Source organism: Metopolophium dirhodum, chromosome 3, assembly GCF_019925205.1.
Source record: "Metopolophium dirhodum isolate CAU chromosome 3, ASM1992520v1, whole genome shotgun sequence".
In the NCBI taxonomy this organism is placed as follows: domain Eukaryota; kingdom Metazoa; phylum Arthropoda; class Insecta; order Hemiptera; family Aphididae; genus Metopolophium; species Metopolophium dirhodum.
In genome coordinates this window covers 2,536,268-2,559,215 of record NC_083562.1, presented here as the reverse complement: position 1 = coordinate 2,559,215, position 22,948 = coordinate 2,536,268, and the positions used below count along the sequence as shown (strand labels likewise).

The window sequence follows — 22,948 nt, the reverse complement described above, 5'->3', positions numbered from 1 at the left end:
ACCAGTAATTATAACGGTATGTAGTTTTGTCCATGATATATTAAATTAAATTTACCATGATTTTATCAAGTATCAATGCCTTTTCCACAGTAAGTTCCACCCACCTACCTTCTTCTCTACGATGTAGAGGAGATCAACGTGGTTCACCTTAAATCATATCCTATTATAATATAGTATATAACTAGATAGAATCTATCACAGACTATAGTCCATAGTCTTACTCAATACTCCATACTAAAATCACGGACTATGATAATATAACGGACTGGGAACGAGCAGCTTATCAGTAGCCTCGAAAGTACGTTCAAGAGGCAAATGCCGGGGGTCGCAATCATAATTGAGAGTTTACAGCGCCATCTGTATAAAACACGGACTGAGATACAAAATGTGACGTTAAATAAAACCACTGGTAGCGCTGAAAACATTCAGTTATGCGTGTTGATGATAACAGAGGAACCTTTTGCGGGCTGTCACTCGCCCACCACCTTGTCGTTTCCAGTCCATATCATATCATGTAGTCCGTGACTAAAACTGTAGTGTAGTTAGTGTACCACTATATGGAAATCTGTGGTATATACATAACATTGTTTATGTCTATGGGTTCCACCCACTAACTGTATTTCATCTTATCAAAATTCGCAACAATAACAGCTGTTATCTAAACAACAAATCATGCAATAATACCATATAATTGTTCTATGATAATACCATACTATACTGTTATTACCATAAACCAAGATATACCTTATATATATATATATATTATTCCGTGGTTATTACCTTATTCGTAATCAGTAATCACAATCATAATAATAATAATTAATTATTATTATTTAAAAAAATAAAATTGCTAACCTTGGCATCGCAGTCTGCACTCTGCAGTGACAAGTGCACAAAGATGTTTACCAACAACCTTCCGTAGTCTAATAAGTACACCTAATTATTGTATTAAAAAAACAGTGATGGCTAGTGGTCCCAATTCCATAACCGTACCCCGTGATATGGAGAAGAAAAAATCACCTCAGTTAAGTTTCAAAAGACGAACAGTTGTTGCCAACTCCGATTCGGTAAATTTATTATTAGATATTTATAAACTCAAAATTAATACTGATGTTTGGACCGTAGGATGCTAGTGTAGACAGCAACACACCTTCAGTGGAATCAAAAGATGATGGTTTTATTTATCATAAAAGGAAACTTGGGCGAGAACCAGGTAATTGCACAAAATAGGTGTAGTGAGTATGGATACAGAAATATTTTATCAATATATTGGGGTGTTTATATGTGTTATTTTATATGATAATATTTGAAATGTATACAGGAATATAAAAAATTTATACTTAAGCAATATGTGCAGTTAGTTTTAACAAAATTTGTTTTGATAGCTACTACTGTAATTTTATTTTGATAGGTTCCAAAAAAATTATTCGTCGTGGTACAGAATGGGAGATAGTTGAAGGTCTAAAAGATGGACAAAGATATGACAAAAAACCAGACATCTTTAAAGGTTATTTACACAAGAAACGAAAGTGGCCGCTTAAAGGATGGCATAAGGTTTAAAATGTTGTTTTATTAAAATCATTATATTTAATTACATACAGTTTTGATAACTGTAAACCAAATTTTCAGCGTTATTTTGTATTGGACAAAGGAATATTAAAATATGGTAAAAATCCATTAGACATGTCTAGAGGTAAAATTCATGGTCAAGTTGACATTGGTCTATCTGTAATATCCACTAAATATCAACGAAAACGATTAGACATTGATGCTGAAGAATTTATTTACCATTTAAAAGTGAGTACTTCCATATTTGTTTTTTTAGAGGTATCTATCTAATTTAATTTAGGATAAATATCCAAGTATTAGTTTGCTGTGAGTAATATTATCTGTACCTTATGATAAGATATAACTGAATTTAGTTAATTAAAACTGATTCATATTGCTATACTTTTTGGTGTGAAATAAAAAATAATGGAGGGAATAAGAAATTATACTTAATATGCATTACATAGAATGCTATCTCATAGAGTGTAGAATTACACTGCTTAAACTACCGGGCGATCCAATTACCTATTGTATAACACTTAATGTCTGTATATTATATTTTTATTTGATAAAAAACTACATTTTTTCAATTAACATAAATTGTTTTATTATTTTTATTGTTATCTTTTTTTTAAAAATACTAATTAAAAAAAAATTCCTTATTCAAGTAGAATATTTTTTGGTGACTTCAATGTAAAAAAACGTGTGGTAAATGGATGTTGCTCTGCTGTACAGTAGGTTACAAATGGGCCATTGTAATGGATGGTGTTAAATTTGAATTCAATGATATAATATCATTGTATAAGAAAAACGATTCTGAGCAAAGACAGTCCGTCAGCCTATGATATTACCAAGTACCTATATTTGATGATATTATTGTGAATAAAATAATTTATATATAACCAATTTAAGTGAAACCTTTTTTTCAATTTTCAATCCTTAGCTATAAAAGTTGACAGACATTTATCACACTTATATAATCATAAATTGCAACTGATGTGAGTCTTATATTTTATATTCCCATTGCATTCACAATTTAAAAAAAATAATGGAAAAGTGATGTGATGATTACACAACTATAATATTATTATTTTCAACTACATATTAATAAAATTAATTTTTTTCCAAACAAATTTTCCAAAGTTTTTTTGCCAATATATTTGATAATAATTAGTAGATATTAAAAAAAAAACTCAATATAAATTGGGGGGGCTTTAAAAAATTTTGGGGGAACTTTATTCCCCAAGCCCAGGGAACTAGGGGGATTTGCGCATATGCATATCATATCTTTATTAATGTATTTCTAAAATAATGTATTAATATTGAACACTTTTTCTATGCACTGTTATATTGGTAATTGTTCATATGTATTATAATTTATAAAAACCGTTAACATAAACATTTGAATTCTACTCAACCAAAAATTGTCTAATTATACCTTTACTTCTTAAATCTTTTACTCTTTATACTCAGTATTACAAAACATTATTCATTGAATATGTTTAACAAGCAAGTGTCAAAACTACCACACTTGTTTTTTTTTTTATATATTTTTATTAAGTTTTAATAATTTCTAATTGTGGCATGAAGCGGTGCCTACAATCAATAACGCAACATGGTTGAAAGTAAGTAATGTCTGCTGCCACTAGTTCCCGGATAGATTCATAGTGGCCAATACCTTGCCACATATAAATGTGTTGCTTACCAACCGTACCAACAACCTAACGACCTCAGTTTTCAAAGCCTTAATCTAATAATAATAAATACAAATTCCTAATTTTCAGATTATCATTTAAAAATATATTTACTATCCAGATTTTAACTAATGAATGAATTTTTTTAAGAACCACTTAAATAAACTTCTATTTTAAAATTTACTAAGGATAAAGTTTGTTATTATAAAATATAAGGTATTTAAATACTATATGTATAAATGATATACTTTTAATTAAATTATCTTAAAATAGATAGTTGATTATTGATTGAACTACAAAAATATATTAATTGGATAAAATTGAAGCATTTTTACTACGCCAGACGGTGATGCTAAACACGAAAATAAAAAGTGAGTAAGACGTAGGTGCAGCGAGATGGAATATGTCAGCGGTGTTCAAAGTTTGTCCATTGTCAGTTCGGTTCTCGGACAGGATAGTATATTTTTACAGTATTCAATTTGAATGCAATGATAAAAAACAATTCTGAGCGGAGGATCAGTGTAACAATTAGTAATTATATGTAGCAATATATATATTTATACATAGAAATTATTATGTTTAATAAATAATATTATATAATTTGAAATTAGATCCATAAATTATTTTTATGTTCAATAGTAAATTAAATAAATATACATAAATATAAATATAAATTCATACATTTTCATTTTTTTAGTGGTTATTTTAAAATTGTATTCGTTTCTATGGTGATTAAAAAAGCGTTAAAAAAAATAGCTTAGCAATAGAGTATTTCGGTGGTTTTTTCTTGGGCATTAAAAAACTATTGAGAAAAATGAAAGTTGAGAAATGACCTCTCTAAAGTATCATCTTGATCCAATTTGCTAAAAGATAATATACTATATGTTGAAATTAAAGCACTTCTTCTGGTAGACATTATTGTTTACAGAATAAAATAAAAAAAATTTTTAATTTAAATAAGATAAAATTTAAAAAAAAACACATCGTTGTAAAATCAATACATCCATTGCTTCGCTCAGAAACTAAAATGATTTTGAAGTTAAAAGTTTATAAAATGTACAAATTTTATAGCTAAGGATTGAAAATTTAAAACAAGGTTTCATATGATGAAAATAAATTACTTTATTCACAATAATATCATCTGAAAATATACTTAATTATATATCATATAGGCTGACTGACCATATTCGCTCAGAATCATTTTTCATATACAATAATATTATATCATTGAATTAAAATTTAACACCATCCATTATAGTGACCCACTTGTAACCTACTGTACAGCAGAGCAATACCCACTTGCCTACCTTTTTTTCCGGTGTTTTTGAAAACTACTTTGAGTTTTAAATTTTAACCTCCTGAATGCATTAACTAGATTCACTTTCCCAACGAACAAGATACCGAAATCGAAATTCAAAACAATATTACTGCCCCAAAAAGTGATGACAGATACCAAAATTTTTTTTTCAAAAAAACACATTGTAAAACCAAACAAAATTGATTGCTACGCCCAGAATCTAAAATAATGGAAAAACAAGAATTTTTACGCAAAATCAGTTTTCAACAAAATTGGTTTTTGGTGTAGGTAATTCTAAAACAAATGATTGTGAATACATGAAGTGTACAATACATAGTTTTTTTTCCTATAAATGTCAATAAAATGTTATTTGTTGGGTCCAAAAGCTTGAAATTTTAATATACGGTTCCGAAAGTATGTTGTTACAACAGCAGTTGAAAAATATTAAAAATATATAGGCACGTTTTTATTAAAGGCTTTTAAAATTCAAATGTTGACACGATTTATCAAATTATTTTGTTGTTAAAAATTTATAAAATGTTCAACTTTTGTAGCTAAAGATTGAAAATTTAAAACACGGTTCACGTAAGTATGTTATTCTGTAACCAATATATATATAAAAAATACAGTTTTTTTATAATTATTTTGTGTTCAAATTTGAACGAAATTACATCTTAAATAACCAAGAATAATGATTTTAGTTATTTTTTTATAATTTTGTAATATTAATTTAACTTACCGGCTACCCTTATTAATAATAACTTATAAGTAGTAAGTAATAATAATTAATAATATAAATATAATATAAAATATCCTAGATTGACCTTATTAATAATAACTAATAAGTAGTAAGTAATGATAATTAATAATATAAATATAATATAAAATATCCTTGACTGACAAATCGTCTCCGCTCAGAATCGTTTTTCGTATACAATGTTATTATATCATTGAATTCAAATTTAATACCATCCATTACAGTGACCCATTTGTAACCTACTACAACATCCACTTACCCTCTTTTTTTTAGTTTTTTGTTGAGTGCTCCAGCTTGAATTTTTTTTTGCCTGATTAATTTTTACTTTTAAGTCGTTTTAACTGGATTTTTGGAATTTTTGAGATCCTAAGTCTTTTTCGATTTATACTTCTTATAGCACAGGTACAATCCTGGCAAATATCTTTTTTAAAAATATTTTTGTTATGAATATTTGAATTTTGGTTATCTTCATCAAATTCATAAAATTCTAGTCAATATCTAATATGTCTAAAATAGTATTGGTTTTAACCAACCAAACGAATCACTTTAAATATTAATCCATTTATGTATTTATTTTCTTTAAATACATTAGTAAATAATCCTGCTAGAAGGCTAAAAGGACTTATTTAAAGTTGTAACCTGATTGTAAATTAGATATAATAGTTATATTATTTCAAAAAATATCCCTAAATGTATAATTATCTAAAAAAATCTTTTCCTTTAAAAATAAATGATTTACTTCATGATTATGCATAGGAACAGTTTGGGGTATCTGAAAATTGTAAAATTTCTGTATGGCCACATACCAATAACTAAGGCTCGGAAGTTATAGGAGGTAAAAATTGAAAAATATGCAATATTTCATCAAAAAATGTAAAATATTAAAAAAGTTTGAAAATATTCATAAAAATTCAATATTCTAAAAAACCATTTTATGTTGATATTTATTTGCACTAAAAGAAATGTAAAATTTGGAAAAATAAATTTATATTATTTAAAATATGGCTAAAAACTGTATGACATTTTAACATTTTATTTAACTGAAAAAAATATGTTTGAAAAGATAATACATCAGAATATTAGTGCGATTGTGATTAAATGCGCATCTCCCCCAGCGTGGCATAGCTTAATTAATAGTCGACTGCTACGATAACAATAAATACTATATATTTTATTCAATATTAAAATACAAAGCTTAAGAAATAAAAAGATCAATTATTTTAGAAAATATTAAATTTGCATAATATGCGTATAATAATCAAAAAATATGCACTTTTCCCCTAAAATTTTTACGCATTTTAAATATTTGATTTTTAAATTGTCCATTGTATTTATAGTTCGAATTTCTAGATTGGACTGCAAAAATCAAGATCATAATTTAGAATAATATGCAACTCTTACAACTTCAGAGCCTTACTAATAAGTTAACGGAGCCGCAGCCAGTACGTCCGTATTCCACATAGAAACGATTACTTTTAGACGTTTTTTTTCGGTTTCTCGTCTTTTTTTCATATAGAGACCAAAATGAGAAACATCAAGTCCTACGTTTCTACTTATTTAAATAGCTCACTTCTTACCTTTGCCACACAATATGCTATGTTATAAAATGACAAATTATAATATGCAAAGATAACTAAATGACTAATTTGTACAAAAAATGTATTGCTAATAATTTTAAAACTCTGTGCATGTGTCCATGTTATAATTTATTATTTTATTTTTTAAGGCTCATAATGTAAAATACTTGGTAATATAATTTTTAATATGTGTCGTACCATTTTAAAATGTCTGATATAATTAATTCTGAAATTATTTATTATTAAAATTAAAATTAATAGTTGTAAAATGTATGACGTACTGTGTTCAACAACAGTGAAGTTTGAATCGTTCTCAATCTCAATAACACATTAAAAAAAAATTTAATATTGAGTTATTAATGTTAAATTATATAACTAAATGTTATTCTATGTTAAAGGCAAAAACATTTGAAGCATTTTCTGAATGGGTAAAAGAAATAAAGCAACATCGTCTCTATAGACAACATGTTTTAACTTTTGGTCAAACAAAACAGACACAGTCTCCACTACAAAAAAAAACATCTTGTAAATATGAATATATTAATTAGTAATATCATAAATATAAACTCATTACACATAATAATTGAAACACATTTGTATTGGCTCACATTAATTAATGTATTTCATATATTTGTTAATGAGTATCTAAATTTTGTTGAGATTGAATAGCATATGATAGAGTGGTTTGTAAAATAAATAGTAATCTTTATTTTATTTTATTATACAGTAATATCTCCTGTAGAGTCAATTAAAAACTGTACTCCAAATGTACGTTTAAATGGCTGGTGTTCCCAATTGGATCCAGCAACTTCAGAAATTAAGCAAGTTGAACAAAATTTGAAGTCTTTAAACCGAATACTTGATCAATTAGAATCAGTTGATAATGATGTAATTATTAATATATAGGTTGTTATTTTATTTATAATTAATCTATTTTTTTCACTTTTTTTGTAGGTTGGTGTACTCGATGGAATTCCAGTTGCAAAAAAGAGCACCAGATTTCGATTGCGTAAAAAAAAAAGTGGTGGTGGTAGTTGGGGTGGTACAATTGCTGGTTGGGGCATTGATATGAATCAATCAATCAGTCAATCAACAAATAAAGCTGTCGATGCTACTGATTCGTCTGGTTTTGTAAATATAACATCAAATACAAATATATTTTAAGCCACTATTTATTTTTTTCAATTTTAGCCTTCTGGAATAGCTTCTCAGCATTTATCCAATAGCAATCCATCATTAACTGTTAATCCATCACCTAGTGATCTTCAACTCTATACAGATTTTGTTATTCTAGCAAAAGATAGTAAGTATAATATGTTTATATTTTAAAATATTGAATAGTATAAAATTTTAACTTATCATTGTATTGTAAGTTCAAAATAGTTTTAAGTGCATAATGGATGCTATAAATGAAGAACGCGGTCATATTTTTGTTGGTGATGCGAGCGATGACAAATTATCTAATTATCGAGTAGCTTTAAATAAGGCCATTCAACAAAATAGTGAACTTCGTGCTAAATTAAATAACATTCATATTACTTCAGATGCATCAAATTTTCCAGATCCTGTAAGATTTCATAATATAGATTAAAATAAAATATTTAACTGTAATAATGATATTATATTGTTTATTATTTTTAGGTACTAAGTTCATCGTTATCATATAGTTCTGGTGTAAGTGGTTCAGAAGTATTTTTTGATGCTGAAGAATATCAAGGTGGTAAAATGAACGATTGTAATGAAGCTGTAACAAATGAATTAATTTCTGGTGAAGTAGTCACCCAAACTTCAGATACATCTTCTGAAGCAGGGTCTTTATCATCTGAAGATGGATCTATATCTTCAGAAAACAGTGACGGGGCCACATCTGAATACAATAATGCACAAGGAGGTGAGCAATATCTTAAATATTTTCAATATTTATATAAATATATATAATATATATAATAAGATAAGAAAATATCTACAGTTATACCTCGCTAGTTGGGACCATGAATTATCTGATTGAGAGGGTTTGACCAAAAAAAGAAAATTTCTTGTATTATAATAATGTATGAATGCATTTATGGATGAACTCATCAATTTTATTTTGTTCATTAGTTTATTAACAGTTGTTCAGCATCTGTTCTTGATTAAAGTTCTATAAGTGTTAGTGTGTTACCTTATTGTATGTATACTATATTCAAAATCATATTGAGCATATTGTATTATTAGTTATCTTTATTGTCAAATTCACAAATAGCATTTATTGTGTATGAGAAAGGAGAAGGGAAAAGGAACTGTCATAATACTTAGGTTGTCAAATTAGCGAGGTTTTATTATACTATTATAATATAGATATATAGTACTAGTTGATTCTGCACGGTGTTACCCATGAAAATTTAAATACCCGTGGATTTACCCGGTCGTGTTCAAATTTGGTGTGTGAGGGGAATAGATTGTTTTCAATATTTATGATAACTTATATATAGATGGTAACTATTAATTATATTTTTAATAAGCAAAATATCAAATAGTGTATGTTAATAATCCCCCCTTCACCATGACAAAATCATTTGACCACCACTAGATTTACACTACTTAAACTCTGTTAAATGTTAGTTGTACAGATTTTTAATATAGTGTTATTTGAGTTGTTTTGATCAAATATAAAATACATGTGTAAAATTATATCAAATCATAATAACAAAAACTCGGATTTAGTTGCACTTAAAAATAACGAAAAATGACCTTTCAAAAAGTGCGTTTACGACCACAAAACATTCCTTAAAAAAAATCTACGGATTTTTTAAGAAATCAAGATAAATTTGTGAACTGTTTTATTTAAAAACCAGATTAATTTAATATGTTGTTTTAGTACAATAGGGACCTATGTGTATACTGTATGTATTTATATTATATATTTTAGATTCTGAGCGGAGCGATGAATATATATTGATTTTACAATGATTTGTATTTTATTTTTATTTTTTTGTTTTTGTTTTGTGTCTGTCATCGCCTTTTAGGATAATAAAAATGCTTAGATTTTCTTTAACAGTATCTTTTCTGTTGGGAAAGTGACTCTAGTTGGTACTTTGGGGAGGTCTAAATTTAAAATTCCTATAGCAATTTACAAAAACCCCGGGAAAAACCACATACAATTTTACGAAAAATTTGGCGTAACTCTAAAACGAATGACCATAGATACTTGCAATTTTCACTAGTTGTTTATATTAGCATTTTCCATAAACAATAACATTTTCAAAATATTTCGATTTGTTTTGAACTGCAGTTTACGGACATTTTCAGTTTCCAATTTTAGATTCTGGGCGAAGCGATGAATGTATTGATTTTACAATGATGTGTGTGTTTTTTTTTTAATTTTATTTTTTTGTGTCTGTCATCACTTTTTAGGACAGTAAAAGTGCTTGGATTTTCTTCAACAGTAACTTTTCTGATAAGAAAGTGAATCTAGTTGGTACTTTGGGGGGTCAAAAGTAAAAATTTCCCAATAGTTTTCAAAAGCGGCGTAAAAAACAAAAGAAAAATTAAGGAAAAACGGGAATTTTTACGCAAAATCTGTTTTCGAGAAAATCGATTTTGGTTAGCTAACTCTAAATCAAATGACCGTAGGGACATGAAATTTTGACTGAATGTTTATAATTACATTTCCTATGCACCATAACATTTTCCAAATATTTTGACTTATTTTGAGTTGTTTACGGACATTGTCAATTTCCATTTTTTTTTAGTTTTTTTTTCTATAAATATCAATAAAATTTTATCTGTTGAGTAAAAAAGCTTGACAATTTAATAGAATGCTCCTAGGTTATTGTTTCAAAGGCAGATGAAAAAAAATTAAAAATCCTTAGTCACAGTTTTTATTTATAAGCATTTAAAGTTTAAATTTTGACAAAATACTGAAAAATCACGAAAATTAGCAAATTATTTTGAGTTGAGAAATCATAAAAATTTTTCTTTTTAAATCTAAGATTTGAAAATGTAATATAAGATTACTCATAAGTTTGTCTACCTTTATCAAAAAAAAAATGTCTTCAAGAAACTTAAATTAAATTTTTATGAGCGTTTATATTTTTACAACATTTGATATTCACTCGATTTCTCATGTAACAATTTTCTTATTTTATTGTAATTAAAAAACGAATGACTGTAAATACTTAAAAATTTCACTGAATGTTTATATTAGCATTTTCTTTACACTATTAAATTTTGAAAATATTTTGACTCATTTTGAGCTGTTTACGGACATTGTCAGTTTTCAATTTTATTAGTTTTTTTTTTCTGTAAATATCAATAAAATTTTATTTGTTGGGTAAAAAAGCTTGACATTTTAATACAAGGCTCTTAATATATTGATACAATGACATTTGAAAAATATTAAAAATCCATAGTCACTATTTTTTTTTATAAGCATTTAAAGTTCAAATTTTGACTAAAGGCGTAAAAATCACGAAAATGCGTAAATTATAGTTAGAGAATAGAGTTAGAAATTCCTAAAAAATTTTATATCCAAGATTTTAAATGTAATACAAGATCCCTTATAAGGTTATCAACCTTTATCAAAAAAATGTCTATAAGAAAGTTAAATTTTTATGAGCGTTTGAAGTTCAAATTTTTACAACATTGGATTTGGAAACACTCGATTTGTTATTTAACAATTTTCTTATTTTGTTGTAATTCAAAAACAAATAACTTGAGATTTATATTGTATCTTTATTTTATTTTATCAATTGCTATACTTCATAAAATATTCAAAATATTTTGACTTGTTTTGAGCTGTTTACGAACGGTTTTTAGTTTTTTTTTCTATAAGTATCAATACATTTGTATTTGTTGAGCCAAAAAGCGTCAACATTTAGTACAAGAATAGCAGTTGAAAATATTAAAAATACATACACATTTTTTTTTATAAGCATTTAAAGTTCAATTTTTGACAACATTTACCAAATTTAAAATTAAAAAATGATTTTATAGTTGAAAATTTATAAAATGTTCAACTTTTATTATTTATTTAACTTAAAACAAGGTTCCGCGTAAGTATAAGTATATTCTATAACCAAAAAAAATCTCAAAAATATTAAACAGTTTTTTTTATAGTTATTTTGTGTTCAAATTTTGAGGAAATTACATAAGGATTAAATAACCAAGAATAACGATTTTATAAGATATTTTCTTGTAACTTTATAATTATATTAATTCAACTTACCGAATACCGTATTAATAATAACTAATAAGTTATAACAAATATTATATATAAATATCCACACTGATGAACCATCACTGCCCAGAATCGTTTTTCGTATACAAATATACAATGATATTATACCATTGAATTCAAATTTAATAGCAACCATTGTAAAGTGACCCACTTGTAACCTACTGTACAGCAAAGCGACATCCACTTACCCACCTTTTTATTCTTAATAGTACTAGAAATAGGTTAAGAAATAAATAATGCTCTAAAAACGTTTAAAAATGCACTTAAACGTCAAAAATGCACCGAAAAAAGTTTGTTGTTAGCATAGTATGTGCTTGAAATACATTCGTAACATAGGAAGCATTTTATCAAGCATACTATCGAAATTCGTGCCCTAATAATAACTATTTTATTTACAAAGTGATATAATAACTATTAAAACCTCGTCAAAATCGGTTAATCTTTATTTGTTTAAAGTTTTTCCCAGACAGACAAATATATCCGTGTATGTAATAATAATTTTGTACGTTTATGAATTACACCGTATAATATATAATTTGAATACTTATAATATGTGATACACAAGATAAATAAAATTAAAATAAGATAGACGATAGTTTTTTAATTGCAAGAGTTAATTATCCAAAGCTATTAGGAAACCCATGAACATGCAACATATAATTACCCGTTAGAAAATCAAGGTTTTTCCAAGAACGGGGCCACCAACTATATCAAGGTTTATATCAAGTTTCCATGACAGTCATAAAATAAATAATATAATTTTGTAAATTATATCCAATCGTAATAACTCTTTTGGTTTCTGTAACCAATGGCAACCCGCAACCGTATATATGTACAAAAAAATATTAGATTTCTATTTTCCGAAAATAAATTCCTGTGTGAACTCATCTTTAAATGCGAATTTTTTTAAATCCCTTCCGATTGAAGGACGTTGGAGAAACCACTATTCAACATTTTAAGCTCATACGTTTTGAGCGTTTTTGAGAAATCAGTGATTAGTATTTGGATATTATCATAGATTATATAATATATATTATATTATTTAATATAATCTGTGATATTAATAAATTATATTTAAAGATATTATAAACGAGCAGGATAAAGTCCTGGCTCGGAAAATCCCTTATAGTATATAGATTATAGGTGTATGTGTACTTGGATTATGTGTATCACAGTTGTATAGAATAGGTACATCAGTTCACGGGCAAATCGGCGTTAGTGTACCTATAGCTTTGTGAAATAATTTGACCTAGGTGGGGCAACCGTAAGTCGCGGATTGAATTTAGTACTTGGTATATTTCTTAACGCGTTTGGAACTACTTACTCTCAGAAACTTTTCTGACATTTCTAAAATCGAACCTGAGATTTTCGTCAAATTCAATTGAGTAGTGTTTAGTATATAAGCTACACACATACATTTAGTTTTAAGATATATAGTTTCTTTATTCGAGGTCATTACCAGTGTTGAATCCAGGTATACTTTAAGGAGGCATTTGCCGCCCCCCTTAAAATTACTTTCGCCCCCCCTGATTACCGCACCTAATGGTGCTCACTAAAATACACCGTTTTTATACCGTATTGGCAGTATATAGGTACTATCTACTGCCTTTCCCAAGCAAAAGAAAAGTTAGCCCCTGTTAGACACTGGCCATAATAGTGACAATTTGATGCATGCTTGTACTTGATCTGCCCGAGTAAGTGAGTAACCAATCGCAACAATGTATACACAAATAAAAATAATAATACTTTCTACTATTATACTATCATAACCTGCAACCAATAACAACCATTTATAAACAAAAAAAGGTTAAATTTTCACTGTGAATCTCAAGATCTCCCTGTTTGACCACATCTTTAAAATGCGAATATCGAAAAATCCTTTCTTATTGCACATCTAGATCAATACCACAGAATAGATTAAATGAATATAATATAAATTAATTATTATCATATAATAATGCTTTTTAGTGAGCAAGTGTTGTTCCGATTGTTTAAATCTAGCAATATCTAACGCAGTAACGTTAAAATATTAAATCTATACAAAACTGCACCATACAAAAAGTATGCGTATTTTTTTAAATACCCTTAACGACAAAATGTAATGTTACATTCAATAAAACGTGTTTGTCCTAGATAGCAGTCTAAAGATTACTAAATTAAAATTACTTAGTCCAACAAGGATCGGCATGACTCCATATAATTACTTTTATGGAATTATTTGATGCAGTTGTTGATGGATTATCGATTATTTCTACATGGCTAGACAGATTCGTTATCAGGAGCTTAATCAACTCGTGTGTGCTACTAAGCAACCTGAATTTATTTTAGCAACATATCTGCTGGCAAAAGTATTTAGCATAAGTTTAACTTTCAGTTAACTTATTAAATTTCAAAATATTTATTTACTGGTGGATAATGTAGGTATCTAATGTATTAAAAAATATCAGAAATAATGCAGATGAAGAATTTAAAAAAAGTGGCCACGTGAGTACCGTTCTGATGTACAGTAGTTATCGATAATGTCATTGTAATTTGTTATATATTTGAATTCAATGATAAATCATTGTATACGAAAAACGAATAGAATAGTTAAATAAAAATTAATAAAAATCGAAAATATCTCATTGCCTTAAATAGTATGACTTCTTGGTGAACTTTTTCTTTTTGATAGAGGTAGAAAAACTTGTTGGGAATCTTCTAATAAAATGTCTAATGTTAGCTATAAAAAGAAAAACTTTCATGAATTTCGAACTGAAAAATAATTTCTAACATTTGAAAAAATTATCATAGTTATCAAGTTATAGCTTAAAAAGAGTCAAAATAGTTTAAAAATTGTACCGTTTAATGTAACATATATTAGTGATGAGCTAAATAAACGTCATTAACCCCCTCCTCTTGGGTAATTTCTTTTCGAAAAAGTCAGGAAAAACAAAAAAAAAGATGGTAATTTTACGCTAAACCAACTTTTGAAAAAATCGAATTATTATTTTGGTGTAATTCTAGAACTAAAACCCGTAGAGTGTAGACCCTTGAAATGGTCACTAAATTTTTATATTAACATTTTTCTTAAATTCAATTTCACAAAAATGCTGACTACACGGGTGTCCAAGCTAATTTTTCACTGGATAAATTTATAGTTATACGCTAATGGCGGGTAAATCTGTTTGCTCTGAAACCTCCCTGATAATCTATTCCAATATTCTTCACGATCATATTCATACAAGGATTCCGTATGCAACTATTTTATACGTCGTGTTGAATAAAGTCATACATCTATAATTATTATTGCACTCTTGTTGATCGACCTTTTTATGTATAGGGCACATCAGTAAAATAATATAAACCGTGCTAGAGCTATCTGTGATCTCCGTTAGATTCTTCTAACGGATTTTCAGCACATTTCGTTTTTCATATTATATGAAATTATTCACATCCTTTTATCATTCTTCATAGTTTCTCTCTTTCGATAATGGATGGATCGCTAATCTACTGACTCCTAGCCTCTTTTCTTCGGTTTAAAGTTTTTCCACATACATAATTAAGCCATGACCCGAGGCTTTTTGTTTTTTCTTGTTCCCCTATTACCAACATAATACTTATACATATCGTTTACTTTTCTCTGATGAGGTTAGTACGTTTCCTTTTGAGTTTTGTGCAGATCTGCTTTTTGAGTTGAGCTTTTATTTTACCTCCAACCACATAATGAGTCCAAATCAGTACCTCTGATGGTTGTAATATCTTGGATCCCGTTTTTGTATCTCGATTTTATCAATTTAATATTATTCATATTTGGTTAGTATGTCTTCCGTTTGGGGTTCCTTGTCTCTTTGTACTTTCCTTTTTGGGAAACATAGTGCTCTTAATAATTATACTTTCCCAGCTGCCATATCTATAAGTTTCATATTAAGTCCATTATTGCTTATTTCGTTATGTAGTAAGGTACCTATAGGCTATAATATTCCACTGATTGATTTATATATTGTTTATTTCCTGACTAGCATTTAGATCTCTCAGGACAATCTGTTTCGTATTACTATTAAGGGTATTGTTATTTTTTATTTATTAGTTCAATATGGTCTCTTAATCGAGTCTTTCTCGGTTAACCCATATTGGCCATATTGTACGTTATTGAAACTTATATCAAACCTCTGCATATTAATATTTTTTTTAATTGCAACAATAGATACCTAACATCGTTTTTTTTCAAATGTCCAATTTAAATTGCTTACAGATTATGAAATAATGAATAATACTAAAAACATATATATGTCATACGTCAACATTTTAACCTAAAATGTTCTTAAAAAAAATTTTAAATAATATATGTAATTAAGATATTTTTTAAATGCTGTAAGAAAATCTTATGTAGAACTTTGTATATTAAAGCTTTTTGACCTAGAACCGAAAATTTTATTTCATCAACATAAATCGAAAAAAAACCTCAACAATTACAAATTTCTATAACTAGCCCAAAAACAACCAAAATATTATTTTTAAATCTTTGTTAAATCAATACATTCATCGCTCTAATCAGAATTACAACATCAAAAATAATAAAAATAAAAAAATGTTAAGGGATGGTATAAATTTCTTAGTTGAAATTTGAAAAATCGATTTATTTTACGTAACCCAGTTTATTGGTTTGACACCTACTCAGTACCTACCCTTTTATATTCACCACCCCTCCTTGTAAGGTATAATATGTACTAAATTGTGTTTGTTATCATTTGCACCCTCTAGAAATAATTCATTTATGCATTTACCATTAACGGAGGTTAAAAACTACGAATTCCCGTAAAATATAGTTTATAAAAATAAATTATAATTTAATTTTCTCATACTGTCCATATTTATATTCAGCATATCAAATATTACCTATTTTATAATGCGAGATTGTATCAGTTTTATTTATATGATAAAAGTTTGGCAAACTGTCAAATATTTCGCACATTCGATAGTGGCTACTCTGTTAAAGTTTGCACACTGGTAAAAGTTCAGGCGAGACTATATTTCTCCCCCTGTACTCGTAAAATCAATGCATTTGTCAGAAGTAAATACTAATCACTCTTTTTTACATTTTACAAAATATGCTTTGATAAGACATTTTCCCGTTATAAAATTATTAATATTTTACGTGAGTTGCCAAAAATATACGTTAATAATGGAAGACGGATAGATAATTTCGCGTGAGTTGAATAAAGAGTACAATAAAAACGTTATTATGTACACAAATTTTAATTTTTTTTATTCCAAAAATAATTATTGTTATTTCCTATAGTAGATTGTGGAGGATCTGGTGATATCCGGAATATGACTGGACGGCGTACAAAGCTACCATGTCCGAAACCTGATACCGAAGGATTGTCCTTATGGAATCTCTTATGCAAAAACATTGGTAAAGATCTCTCCCAAGTTTCTATGCCAGTGGCACTTAATGAACCACTTAATATGTTACAGGTAAACACTTAAATGTAATTTTGCTGTTTATTTTTTCTTTTATAAATATAATATCAATATTTAGTAGTAGTTTTAAATGCGTTATATCCGTTTGTTGATGAAATTTAACATAATTGAAATATCAATGTTTCTTTTTAAATCCATGTTCATTTTTATATGTTATTTATTTATATGTATAGCGTATGTGTGAAGAACTAGAATACAGTGAACTTTTAGATAAAGCATCAGAACAATCTGATGTCTATGAACGCATGGTATATGTAGCAGCATTTGCAGTGTCTAGTTACGGATCCAGTTATTATCGAGCTGGTTCAAAACCATTTAATCCACTTTTGGGTGAGACCTATGAATGTATACGAGATGATAAAGGCTTCAAATTTATTGCAGAACAGGTAGTAAAAAAATATTATTTTATTAACTTTTTACACTTATAATATTATTACTTTTACATTTTGTTTTAGGTTAGTCATCATCCACCAGTTAGTGTATGTCATGCTGAATCAAAAAATTTTATATTTTGGCAAGATGTTAGAATTAAGACAAAATTTTGGGGGAAATCAATGGAATTTCAACCAACAGGTTTGTTAAATGTGAAAATAAATTGATTATTTTATTAATTTTTAATCATATTTAAGAAATATAATTTTTATTAATTTTTCTTTTTTAGGGTATGTAAATGTACAGTTATTATGTCAGGATAGCAAAGATCATTATAGATGGAATAAGGTGACAACTTGTGTTCATAACTTATTTGGTGGTCAAAGATCTGTAGATCAATATGGTGAACTGAAAATTACCAATTTGGATAAAAATATTACATGCAAATTGACATTTTTGAAGGTTTGTATTTATGTTATCATCACATCATACTATGTAATATCTTGTTAAAAAAAAATATAATATTTTTATCTTTTTTAATTAATTTTGGGAGACTAAATAGTGAATAGTATCTCATTAGTATTAATTATAAATCTTGTATGTACAAGATGAGCCATGGGAATAGGGACAAAGATAGTAGACGGGTTTTCTCAACATTGAATGTGAGTAAGAACATCTATACTCTGTTCAAAATAAGACCGGACCTCGGCGGCCGAGTTGTGCGCATGAGCGTGGCTTATTTCTGCGGCTCGGCCTGACACGTGATCTATGGTGGGGGAGGTGCCTGACCGTCGCGAACGAAAACGGGTCGCCGCCGAGGTCCAGTCTTATTTTGAACAGAGTATAGATGAGCTCATTCAATCCGTCAAATAATGCCGTTTCGTTGTCATTATAGAGTAGTGGAGTGTCGTTCACCGTGTGTTTGCGTACGACGCGTTTGTGAAAAATAATGAATTGTCCGATGCTGAGTGAAGTCTGAATGCGAGCTGCACCTTAGCTACCGATTCATTGTTTTTTCCCAAACACGTCATACGCAAACACATGATCAACTACACTCCACTGCGCCATAGTGACAACGAAATGGCATTATCTGACGAATTGAATGAGCTAATCTAGACCTTCCTACTCACATTCAATGTTGAAAAAAGCCTGTCTATTCTTGTCCCTATTTCCATGGCCCACTCTGTACTTATTATTATTTTTTTTTTTAATCACTTAAAATACAAATTTGTTATTTTGTATTATATTATAGGCTAGTTATTTCTCTGCTAAACGTCATGAAATACATGGTGTTGTAATTGATGATAATGAAGGAAAAGTTGTACGTAAACTATTTGGTAAATGGAATGAAGCTCTGTATTGTGGAGTTGCTGCTGCACCTTCTGCAAAATGTATATGGAGACCAGGTATTTCAATGAAATGAACAATGTTTTTAATTTTGCAGTAGATCAATAAATATATTTTATTTATAGGTACTATGCCAGAAGACTATGAGTTATACTATGGATTTACACGATTTGCTATGGAATTAAATGAGCTTGACTTAGAAACAGCCAAGATTTTACCAAAAACTGATACTCGTTTTCGACCAGATCAAAGGTACCAAACCTACCATTGTATTTTAAAAGAATTAATTTTCTTGTGTATTATTTTTTTAATTTATGTAAATTGGCTAATAATTAATTTATTTTATTAACAAAGGCTACTAGAGGAAGGAAATCTGAATCGTGCTGAATCTATGAAACTTAATTTAGAGCAAACGCAGCGTGAACGTCGTAAACAAAAAGAAGAAACTGGAGAACAACATGAACCTAAATGGTTTAGAAAAACTGTTAGAAATGGTATTGAAACATGGGAGTATAATAATACGTATTGGGATGTACGTAAAAACCCAGGATTTACTAATTACCATTTAGAAAAACTTTGGTGAAGGTTACCATTAAGTGTTATGTAATCAGTGTGTCATTTGGTCAGTTAGTGGTGTGATAGTTAGGTTAGCCCTATGTTTTAATAAAATCTGGTGAACAAAACAATATGAATCAAATAGTCTCAAAACTGAGACAAATTAGATAATCTAGTCAATATTTTCATACTCATGTGTTTGTACTTTTCCATTATATTTAATTTTCTTCCATTAAAAATCACTTTATATAAGATTGAAAGTCTTACATCCATATAAAACACCTTCTGTAGGTTAACTAAATGGTCTTATTAGATAATATTTTTTTAAAAAGCTGGAGTAAATCAAACGCCTATTTACTTTTTGTTATTTTTTTGTTTATACATGGTACCTGAATAATATACTATAATGAATGAAAACTTGACTGTCAAAATGTAGGTATATAATCAATATGAATAGTCTAGTATTCTCAAATTATTTACGAAATCAGAGTATGAAAAATAAAAAAACAACTAAATTATTTTTGAATATTTAATAACTAGTTTTCATTCTGTTTTATTGTATCAATTCCATGACCGAATCTATTATTATCATTTTTATTAATTAAAAATTTAGAATCCAATAATATAATATCAAAATTATTTTTTATATGATGTAATTGTTATGTAACAATTTTGACTGTAGGTATTCATTTTTTTTTCACAAATTCTGATGCACTGCAAATAATAAATTGGTTACATATACCTATCAGCTTCAAAACATTTTATTGTTATTTAGTAATTCAATTTTTTTTTAAATAAAAGCTTTTTTCATAAACTTTAGCTAAATAATCTCTATAGCTGTTTTGAATCAATGATTTAACATTCCCATTATATTTTTCATTAAGATAGAATGACATTGATATAGTTGTGTTATATAATTTTATTAATATAGATTTTTTAACTATTGAATAATTAAATAAATAATTTTTTAAGCGGTATAGGTAAAAAGAATATTAATTACTATTTTAATTTAATACTGTTACTTTATTATATACAGTTAAAACTTAAAATGATAATGTTAAATGCAACAATATGTTATGTTACACTTATTATTTTTTATGAGGTATTGTGGTCAGAAACTCGTTAATAATTGTAATAATGTATTTTTAGTACAGTGATTATTTGTATTGTAAATTAATTAATTAATTATAAATTTCAAACTATTTAACTGAATTTTATAATGAAGTAAGCTCAAAAGTATGCTATACATATATTTTTCCATCTCAATTAGATAAATATCAATTAGTAGAACACAAATAATAATAATAGTAATAACTAATAAGTATATTACGACAATATTTCTTCATTTTTTGTTTAGTTTACATTATACTCTCCACACAATATGTTTAAATAATATTAAATCATATTCATAACTGAAATGCATTATGCTAAATATGCAATAGGATTAATTTCAATTTGAAAATGTCATGATGTAATGATATATTTATTCTGTGATACGTTGTATAAACGTTAAAACCAGTTATTGTGTTAGTAATATTATATTAACATCTTACATTCCCAATGTATATTATAAACATTAGTGTTATTGATTGGCTCATAAAAACAAAATCGAAAACATACATTTTTATTTTATTAATAGATATATTATTAATCATTATCACTATTGTTATTAATTTTGTTTGTTATTAAATGTTAATCTAACAATGGAAGGGTGATTATCTCATTTAAGTGAGCCACTTAAATTATTTGTGTCTATAAACTTATATACACATGATTTTGTGTGTATTTGTATTCGTATGACATATTATTATATTATTTAGATTATAACAATTGTTTACGTAGGTTGTGGTCTGTTATATTTTTATTATTGCTTAAAAAATTGATTTTGTAGGTTTTTTTTTATTGTTTGTATAATTACTATAAACTCAGAAAATATATAGAGCATTATAATATACATGTTATTAACACCAAAGAATATATATAACTGCTCATAAAACATATTTTGTTAACATGTCAATGTTAAGATAATAAGACAGCGACAGTAACACACAATATAGAAAAGATCTTCCTTACATTGTGCAAAAAATATGACCTTTTTGAGCAAAAAAATATCTCATACCATTTCAATAAATTAATATTATACAATTACAAATTATTAAAAATACTATAGCATGTTATTATTAAACATAATAAAGTTTCTTAAATAATTTTTCCTTGTGTTCATTTAGTAACCAAATGACCTATTACAAATATTATAGAGGATATATTTTTGAGGGTTTGAAATATTACCGTATTAATTTTATAATTTATTATTATTTCACTTTGTTACAACTTTCAAAATATAAAAATATGTTAAAATTAATTTTTAATTGTTTTGAGACAATATTTAAAGTTTAAAAAAAATCTATATGTTATACCCTAAAAAATATTATGATCTAATATTATTATAATGGAAGATTTTACTCTAAGATTACTCAAAAACAAAATAAAAATGATTTTGCGTGAATGTGTTTTGTCTGTATAGGCTAGAGAGAGAAAACAAAAAATGCAGTGTGTCCTGACCTGACACCCTCACAATTGTTTGGACCAGTGTTTTTGAACTGTTTTCCAGGAAATTTAATTTTCAGAAGTGTGTTAAGTCATTTCAATAGGTCACAACCATCATATTAAAAAAAAATTCAACCCATATATTTGAACAATTATTGGAATATAAACTTCATTTTTACTGATTTCTGTAATAAGATTTAAGTGAAAGAGAAAATACTCGAGGGATGGAGGGAAAATATTTTGGCACTGGTAACCATATTCAAAGGCAAGGAAGATGTTCAAGAGTGTGGAAATTATAGAGGTCAGCAATAGGCACAACTATACATACATTTTAGGGGTCGCTAAAATGTCAACAGCTGACTAATTCTCATCCAACCAATAAATCCTCATCCCAGGCTTCTTTAAAACATGTTTAAATAAAATATGAAATTGAGTGACTAATATTTATTTTTATACCTATGGGTATTTAATTCTTTGGTATATTTTTCCTATATAACAAATATATAGGTATTTAAGAAGTACTCAAAATACTACTACAATGTATTAAATAACAATAAAAAGTTTAAACAAACA

The 22,948-nt window shown here is 27.3% G+C and overlaps 1 protein-coding gene across 2 annotated transcripts; it reads left to right on the top strand.

Annotated features, from left to right (window-relative positions):
• Nucleotides 1-740: 740 nt before the first annotated feature.
• LOC132940931 (oxysterol-binding protein-related protein 6-like) lies at nt 741-22,036 on the top strand. 2 transcript variants are annotated; one of them, XM_061008734.1, is made up of 17 exons: nt 741-1,067; nt 1,126-1,213; nt 1,412-1,554; nt 1,630-1,797; nt 7,272-7,398; nt 7,601-7,761; nt 7,828-8,004; nt 8,065-8,176; nt 8,247-8,440; nt 8,515-8,764; nt 17,373-17,548; nt 17,728-17,940; nt 18,010-18,127; nt 18,216-18,388; nt 19,179-19,332; nt 19,399-19,525; nt 19,628-22,036. In XM_061008734.1, exons 1-17 carry the CDS (start codon nt 963-965, stop codon nt 19,854-19,856), a joined length of 2,715 nt encoding a protein of 904 aa, XP_060864717.1. In that variant the 5' UTR covers nt 741-962; the 3' UTR covers nt 19,857-22,036. The 2 variants fall into 2 exon arrangements, with proteins under 2 accessions (XP_060864717.1, XP_060864716.1); XM_061008733.1 differs by having other exon boundaries at nt 747-1,067; nt 17,370-17,548.
• The last annotated feature ends 912 nt before the right edge of the window (nt 22,037-22,948 follow it).

What these genes read in the sequence shown, in the direction of transcription:
- LOC132940931 (XM_061008733.1), top strand. Translation starts at nt 963, where the DNA reads ATGGCTAGTGGTCCCAATTCCATAACCGTACCCCGTGATATGGAGAAG. An exon ending in AATTTATTTACCATTTAAAA is followed by an intron (nt 1,798 to 7,271) that starts GTGAGTACTTCC and finishes TCTATGTTAAAG; the next exon opens with GCAAAAACATTTGAAGCATT. An exon ending in TCAAATTTATTGCAGAACAG is followed by an intron (nt 17,941 to 18,009) that starts GTAGTAAAAAAA and finishes ATTTTGTTTTAG; the next exon opens with GTTAGTCATCATCCACCAGT.